Source organism: Malaclemys terrapin, chromosome 4 (genome assembly GCF_027887155.1).
Source record: "Malaclemys terrapin pileata isolate rMalTer1 chromosome 4, rMalTer1.hap1, whole genome shotgun sequence".
NCBI lineage: Eukaryota > Metazoa > Chordata > Testudines > Emydidae > Malaclemys > Malaclemys terrapin.
This window is the reverse complement of record NC_071508.1, coordinates 6,998,956-7,006,836: the sequence shown is the minus strand read 5'-3', so window position 1 is coordinate 7,006,836 and position 7,881 is coordinate 6,998,956. Positions and strand designations below refer to the sequence as shown.

The 7,881-nt window shown below is 56.4% G+C and overlaps 1 protein-coding gene across 1 annotated transcript; it reads right to left on the bottom strand.

The window, feature by feature from the left end:
* Nucleotides 1-541: 541 nt before the first annotated feature.
* On the bottom strand, nt 542-3,625 carry LOC128835604 (olfactory receptor 10Q1-like). Its single transcript, XM_054025163.1, has 3 exons — nt 3,535-3,625; nt 2,111-2,285; nt 542-1,496 (listed from the first exon to the last, which is right to left on the bottom strand). The coding sequence occupies exons 1-3, from the start codon at nt 3,623-3,625 to the stop codon at nt 542-544; spliced, it is 1,221 nt and encodes a 406-aa protein (XP_053881138.1).
* Nucleotides 3,626-7,881: the final 4,256 nt, after the last annotated feature.

Sequence of the window (7,881 nt, the reverse complement as noted above, 5' to 3'; positions counted from 1 at the left end):
TCAGCGCACACTAAATACAGTCCCATTGCCTTTTTATCACCCAGTAAGGATGAAAACATTTCATATCCTTATCCCCCAAAGTTCATTGTATTTTAATCAGAATGACCAAAATGTTGTTCACATTGGAAGGGCCGGTAACAAACATGCAAATGAGGTCAGGCATTGTGCTTTTCCTCCAGTTCACCAAGAGATGGTGGCAGAGAGCTCCTTCCTTATAGCAGCCACAGGCTGACACTAGTTTTCACCCTGATCTTCTGATTTCTCTTGTCCTCTGCAGGTTTACACCTCATGCACTGCAGCAACCAGGGCTGCATTTCAGAGCCTGTATGTTCCACTCCCAAATCGGACATCCCTGCCTCCTACCTGTGCCATAGAAACAGGTGGCTTCTGCTGCATGGAGTGACCAGGCCTAAGAGTGGAACCTGGGTCTGCCCATTGCAGAGGGGCAGGGGAGGCAGGGATGGGGCTGGCAGGCATGGCCTGGGTCTGCCCATGGTGTGGGAGGCAGGGACTGGTTGCAGAGACATGGCCGTCCGGCCCCTCACTGAGGATGGGATGCCAATGCCCGCCTCACGGCTCTGCTCAGGGCCTGCTTGACATCCTTGTTCCTCAGGCTGTAGATGAGGGGGTTGAGCAGTGGCGTGACAAAGGTGTAGATCAGAGCGACCTGTCGGTCCTCGTCCTCTGTTGAGTCGGCCTTGGGGCGCAGGTAGACCAGGCCGCAGCAGCCGTACTGCAGCAGCACCACCGTCAGGTGGGAGGAGCAGGTGTGGAAGGCGTGGCGCCGGCCCTCGGCCGAGCGGATGCACAGCACGGCAGCCGTGATGAGGGCGTAGGAGAGGCAAATCAGGAGGAAGGGGATGGCCAGCACAGCCACGCCCACGCTGAACAGCACAGTCTGGTGGAGGCGTGTGTCGCCGCAGGCCAGACGCAGCACGGGCGGCACATCGCACAGGAAGTGGTTGATCCGGCGACTGCAGAAGGGCAGGGCAAAGACCAGGGCCGTCAGCTCCAGTGAGAGCAGCCCCCCAAGGAACAGTGAGGCGACCACAAGCCGCCGGCAGAGCTGTTGTGTCATGATGAGGGCGTAGCGCAGCGGGTGCCGGATGGCCACGTACCGGTCGTAGGCCATGACTGCCAGCAGGAAGCAGTCAGCACTGCCGAGTGCCACAAAGAAGAACATCTGGGCCCCACAGCTGGCCACAGGGATGGTGGTGTTGGCATCCCAGACACTGACCAGCATCTGGGGCACTACCACAGTGGTGTAGCACACCTCCAGCCCCGAGAGGCTGCCCAGAAAGAAGTACATGGGGGAGTGGAGGGTGTGGTCGGTGCAGACCACCCAGAGGATGGAGGCGTTGCTGATGATGATGGTCAGGTAGAGCAGGAGGAAGAGCACGAAGAGGAGCTGCTGTGTCATAGGCACGGACGAAAAGGGGCGGAAGACAAACTCGGTGGTGAAGGACTGGTTGCCATGGCCCAGATGCATCTCACCTGCTGGGAAACCACAGAACCAAGAGTTACACAAGGGGATGTGGGTCTCCCTGCGTCTATCGGCTCTCACTGTGCACCACACTCCGACTCCTAGTGCTTAGGCACAGGGGTTAGGGTACCCTGCAGCAATACGGCCTGGATACAGCACTGTCCTGGGATCCTGCAGACCTAGGTCCTCATCCCTACGCTGCTGTATGAGCCCAGTGGCATCATCTCCGCTCATAGGGCAACTTTAAACTTTCACGGCTAAGAGTTTCAAAAGCAGCTGTTGTTTTTTTAAGAGGGTGGGGTCAGATCCTCAAAGGCACCTAACTTAGGGTGACCAGATAACAAGTGTGAAAAATTAGGACAGGAGGTGGGGGGGTAATAGGAGTCCATATGAAAAAAAAGCCCCAAATATCGGGACTGTCCCTATAAAATCGGGACATCTGGTCACCCTAACCTAACTTCCATTGATTTCAATAGGAATGAGGGCTGAATACCTTTGAGGATCTGGGGCTGAGTACTCAGGACTTTGTTAAAATCACCCCCCGTTTGTGCTGTCCCAGGCTGGGCACCCAAAAATCACAAGTCACTTTGAAAATGTGGAGCCCATCATTGTGATATTTCCTGAGCTTTCACCTTGACTTGATTTTTACTATCCCGGGGCAGGGCTACAAGGCCAGCAGAACTCAAGAGCGGCCCAGCTTCTTCCATGTGTGAGTTAGCGGAGCGCAGATTCCGCTTGCAATGCGGGAAGGAATCAGTGCATCGCTTCACCCTCGCGGCATTCTGCGGGGGCTCCCGCGCTCCTAAAACAGTCACGCTCACAGCAAATGGAATGATCGCAGCCCGCAGGGAGTATCTGGAAATGTGGGGTTAGAATGGAAACCCGAACTCCAGATCAGCCGCACCCAAACACTGCTGTCATGGATGGATGGATGGATGGATAGATGGGGTGAATAGACCTAGCTAGCCTGAAGCAAGCCCCCCAGATCTGGGAGTTTATGGAAATCAGCCAGCCCCACACCTGAGGGCAGTGATGGGGCCCTATGTTGCAGGTGGGCTCAGACCAGAAGGGCGGTTCCTTCTGATTGATTGTCCCCCGCCGCCTTGTCTCCAAGCGCTGGATCCTGATCGGAATGGCCAGGTTGCTTGTACTCCCCCCCCCCCCCCATCCTGGAGGCTGGGGAGGTGTCTTTGCCCCCCCCTAGATTGAAGAGCAGCAATGAAGCTGCTGCCTAGTACCTATTGCAGCCCTAGGGCCATTGCATGCTCTGGGCTTGACCCTGCTCTCACGCACCCTGGTGAGAATCAGAGTGACTCCGGGGAAGTCACTGGGTTCACACTGGAGATCAGAGTCAGGTCCTGTCTGCAGGATACACTGGCCAGTGGATCCAACAGTCCGGTGCCCAGACGAGGGCAGGGAGTGTTTGCAAGGCAGAACTGCATGGCATTCGGTGGGGAGGGGTGCCCACAGCTGTCGCACACCGACTGGGGCAGGTTGGCAGTTGGCACAGTACCCCTGTTCCCTGTGGGAAGAGACAGGGTCCCAGATGCCTGGGTTCAGTCAGCTCTCTGCCCGGATCCCTCCCCTCCAGGCCTGCTGCGGAGAGAGGACAGGACACAACCAACCGTCCCCTTGGATGGGAGTCATGGGAACAGGCATGGAACACACATGAATATACATCTATAGGTGTATACGCACACGTGGATACACAGACATGCACATGTACACACGTATACACATATACACACTCTCATGCATGTGCACACATACACAGGAACCCCGGCTGCCAGGAGGGACCATCCCTGGCAGGTTTAGTTCCTCTCAGAGCACCCAGCCCACAACGAGAGTCAGCCTTGGCCTGACTCCCCGCCAGCCCTATGGGGGAGCCGTGTGGTTGGGGTTGTGCCCATTCCCGTCACTGAGGACACAGGTAAGCAGGGGCATGGTGTCCCAGCAGCCAGGACAAAGTTACCTGCCTCCCCATTATTAGCCCCATCTCTGGGCAGCACACGGCACATCTGCAGGCCGGACACCCCAGTTCCCAATCTCACCGACAGACCCTGGGCTGGTATAAATCACCATGACAGTCATTGACCCCAGCGGAGGGTCCCAGTAACCCCACGGGGGAGACAGATCAGCCATGCTCGGGCGAGAGCTGGGGAACGCACTGCACTGTAGGGAGCAGCCCTGAACGGGCTAGGGGGAAACCCAGCGGGGTTCCCCTACAAGAGCGGATGGTACATCCCACCTTGTAGGGAAGGAGGATGGTCCAGTGGTTAAACCACTAGCCTGGTTCCAGTACCCGTCCTGCCCGTGTCACTCAGGGTACGTCCGCCTTTGAGCCAGGAGGTGCGAGTCCCACTTTGAGTAGCTGCACCTGCTCGACCTAGTGTCTAGAAATAGTTGCGTGTCTGTGACCGCATGGGCTAGCGGCCCGAGTTATACACCCAGGGGGAGGGGTTGGATTGTACTCGGAGCGTTTGACCAAGCCACTGGGCACACGCTGCTATCTTTAGGCACTAGCATGAGCAGAGCTAGCCCGGGTGTGACTCACCCCGCCCAGCTCAAACGTAGGTGTGCCCACCATCTCTCTGGGCTTCACTGCCTCCTCTGTCCAATGGGGATAACTGTTCTTCTGCACAAGGGATCTGGGAGGCACCCAAGTTCTCGGGGGGTGGCTAAGTGACCGGGAGAGCTGGGCAAAGGGAACGGAGGGAGATGCTGCAGGATTGACTGGCCTGAGGTAATGAGCCATGGCATAGGTCCAATAAACCACAACGATAAATCAGTTCTCAAGGAAATCTCTATCTCTGGCCACCTCTTTTCCAGTGTCGGCAGCTGACTGTGGCACGGGGTCAATGAGTCTCCAGCCTTGTGCTTCAGCCCCCAAGCCGAGCGGGGAGGAGTCCTGCATCAGCCGCTGTTGGAGACCGGGCCAGACAGGCTGGCAGTTGCTGGGGGCCCCCCTCCCATCACCATGTCAGTCGGTGCAGCTCTTTGAGATCAACAGAGGCAGGGCTGGCTCCAGGCACCAGCCGAGCAAGCTCTAAGGGGCAGCATTCCCTTGAATCCTTTTTTTGGTGTTTTTTTGTTTTTTGTTTTGCTTCACTGCTTCGGCCACCCCGCAGGTTTTTTTTCTTTTTTCTTTTTGGGTTGCCGCTTTGGCGCGAAGGAGGGGAGCGCCCTGCTGGGTGTGGGCTGTGCGCTCCATCTGCCCCAGCCAGTGCCAGGTCTGTAGCAAGCCTGGCAGGGCAGCCCGCGTCCTTCCCTCCCCGCTGACCGGAGCGGCGCGGAGCCCTCCCAGGAGGTGGCACGGCAGGAAGGGCCGCGTAGTGAGCGCCCCGCTGAAGGAAGCCCTGGCTGCCCCCCTTCTCTCTCTCCCCCTGCTCCCTCCCCCTCCCCCCCATTGCCCGGGGTACGTCTGCGGCGCCAGGAGTCCCCCTGCACCCACGGTCCGGCTGCCCTGCACGGTTTTTTTTTGCTCTGCCACTCCGGCCGCCCCGCAGGTGTTTTTTTGTTTTTGTTTTTGCTTGGGGCGGCAAAAAAGCCAGAGCCGGCCCTGAACAGAGGATCCCAGAATGCTAACAGGGGAGACATTAGTCACGCCAGGGTGAGAGCTGGGGTACGCACCACAGAGAGCAACGCCGTACTGGCTATGCGGGACCCAGTGGGCTTCACTCACAGGAACCCATAGTACGTTCGCCCTTGCAGGGAAGGAGGGTGGGCAAGTGGTTAGGGACTCCTTCCCCCTGGATGGGTTGTCATATGGGGATCAAACCCAGGATCCAAAGACCTGTGCCCAAGGACCCATCTCTGCTCCCCAAGGCTCCAGCAGACTCAGAAGTCTCTCCGTGCTGCAGTTGCTAGCAGAGGACAAAGTGCTACATGGAGTAAGCCAGGGTTACAGAAGCATCCTGGTTGCATCCGAAGAAGTGAGGTTTTTACCCACGAAAGCTTATGCCCAAATAAATCTGTTAGTCTTTAAGGTGCCACCAGACTCCTTGTTGTTTTCGTAGATACAGACTAACACGGCTACCCCCTGATACTTGAGAAGCATCCAGGCTGCAGCTACGGACTGAGTCAAGTTATCAGACCCTAGAGATCATTGTTCTGCTCCAGCTAGAAAATTTCTGAGTGTACCCGCTGCTGGTCAGGGGCTGAGTGCCCAGATAGTCTGACACCACTTGGCCAGCAATGCTGCTGCTGCTGTTGTATTGAAACAAGCCAGCTCTGACCTAGTCCCAGTTCCCTCTACGCTGAGGCTTCGGGCATTTTCCTACCACCCACGAAGACTGGGGAGAGGCTTATATTAAACATCACAGTGCAGCCATGGAGGGTAAAACCTGGTGCTGGATGGAGCAGCAGTGAGGAGAGAGCCCCCACCCATCCCAATCACAGCCAGCAAAGCCCAGGGAGAAGAAAGACCGGGGGAACTGGGGGAATCTCCACTAAGTCATTGCCCCCCTGACCCAAACTAGGACACTGCCATGGAACTGGTGCATTCTGGGTAAATACATATGCAAATGAGCATGCTGAGCATCTCCCCACACACACACATTCTGGGCTTCCCAATTCCAGGCCCCGGGCTCCATGGGACGCTGAAGCAGAATTTGCTGGCTAAGCACAGGGGTTGAAATTATGTCCTTACCCTGCCGAGTCCGGTCAGGTTCCTGGAGCCGCTTGGGGTGGTGATGGACTGAGCTTCATGCTGTCACCTGGCTAGAAGGCCAGTCCCAAAGGCTGGGGATGGCCCATGTCCCAGCCGAGACCTTGGGGACTATTGGGAAATGGAGGGCAGAGAGCTAGTGAGTCTGGCAGTGTCCAAAGACTCCTTGACAACGGGCTCTGGCTGCAGAGGGAGCCGGTATAGGGAATCTCAGAAAGGGGGAGTGTCTTTCTCTAGCAGCATCAGGAGACAACATCAGAGTGTCCCCCTCTCCCGTGGCTGCCTCCGCCTCCACCCTGATGCAGCTGGGGTATTTAGCTTCCTCCCTGAGATCTGTCCCTGGGGGGGGGGGGGCTGCCCTGCCCCATCATCCAGCACTAACATGCACTTCCTCAGTCAGAAGCAATTGATCCTGGTGCCAGCCTACCTGTGCCATTCTGGGTATGGAGGCCACACACCTGCCCACCCCCCCAGCAGGGCCTTTGCCAGGGTCTCACTCTGGGTTCAAAGAAGAGCTGGATAATTTCATGAAGGATAGATCCATCCATGGCTGCTAGCCACAGTGGTCAGGACACAATCCCATGCCCAGGGGGAACCAAAACCTCTGCCTGCCAGAAGGGGATCGATCTAACTGCCCTGCTCTGTAAACTCACCCTGGAGCTCTGGTATGGGCCACAGCTGGAGACAGGATACTGGATGAGACCATGGTCTGACCTAGTGTGTCAGCTCTTATGTTCTTCTCACTGTGGAGTACCCAACAACAAGGCTCAATGGATCAGAAATTTGACAAGGGCCTCAGATTGTCCACACCACCCCTTTGCCTCTGGTGGGCACCAACTACTCAAGTAGCGAGTGCCCTGTTAACCTAACCAGCACCTTCTTCATGGAAGTGCATCTATTGGCTACCCACCACCTGAATCGCTGGATGCTACAGCTCCATTCCCAGCAAAACCTCTACACCCTCTCCCCATCTTCTCTGTATAACCAATGCTTTCTTCCCAATCTCCAGCGTGGTCCAAGACTCCCAGTGCACTTGCTGGGTGCCACCAGAGCATTGTGGGTCATGGTATATTCAAATGAGCATCACCTGGCAGGCACCCCAATTTGGCAACTGAATTCATTTCTCTTGGTTCCCCTGAGCTCCCTAGCTGTGAGTAGGCAAAGCATTATGGGTAGGGTATATGCAAATGAGCAGCACTTAGGCATCCCCATTTGGCATCCAAATTCCTTGGTTCCCACTCAGCTCCCTAGCCAAGAGTTGGCAATGCATTGTGGGTAGTGTCTTATGCAAATGAACGACACTGGGTATCTCCATTGGGCCTCAGAATCCTCCAATCCTCTGCCACCCACAGGAGCTTCAGGGAGTGCTGGCAATATTTAACCCCAATAGAAATCATGGGGGCCTGGCTGCATTGGGAATGGAGGGGTCCCTACATCCATCCATCTGCCGTGTGTTGGATTTCAGGGTATTTTATGCCAGATAGAATGTGTCCCCTAGCAGCCAGTCCCAGGTAGTCAGACCCCACCGCAGCCAGGCTTTGCCAGTCCCAACCAGTCCACCCCCGCCAGCCACTGCAACATGCCATTCTCATGTCACCCACCAGAATGAGCGCTATCCACCCAGACTGGACATTCGGGCTATTTCCTGAATCATATTGGTCTTTATGTGTCTCTAGCAGTGCTCCAGATAGAAGCTCCACTGCCTTTTCATTGGTCACTGCCCCCGTTCTGC

Bases quoted from the DNA above. Each gene is read 5' to 3' on its own strand.
- LOC128835604 (XM_054025163.1), bottom strand. From the start codon at position 3,625: ATGGCTGATCTGTCTCCCCCGTGGGGTTACTGGGACCCTCCGCTGGGG. The intron at 2,286-3,534 runs GTGAGATTGGGA...TGACTGTTTTAG, and splicing joins TACCAGCCCAGGGTCTGTCG to GAGCGCGGGAGCCCCCGCAG. The intron at 1,497-2,110 runs AGCTCAGGAAAT...TGGTTTCCCAGC, and splicing joins AAAAATCAAGTCAAGGTGAA to AGGTGAGATGCATCTGGGCC.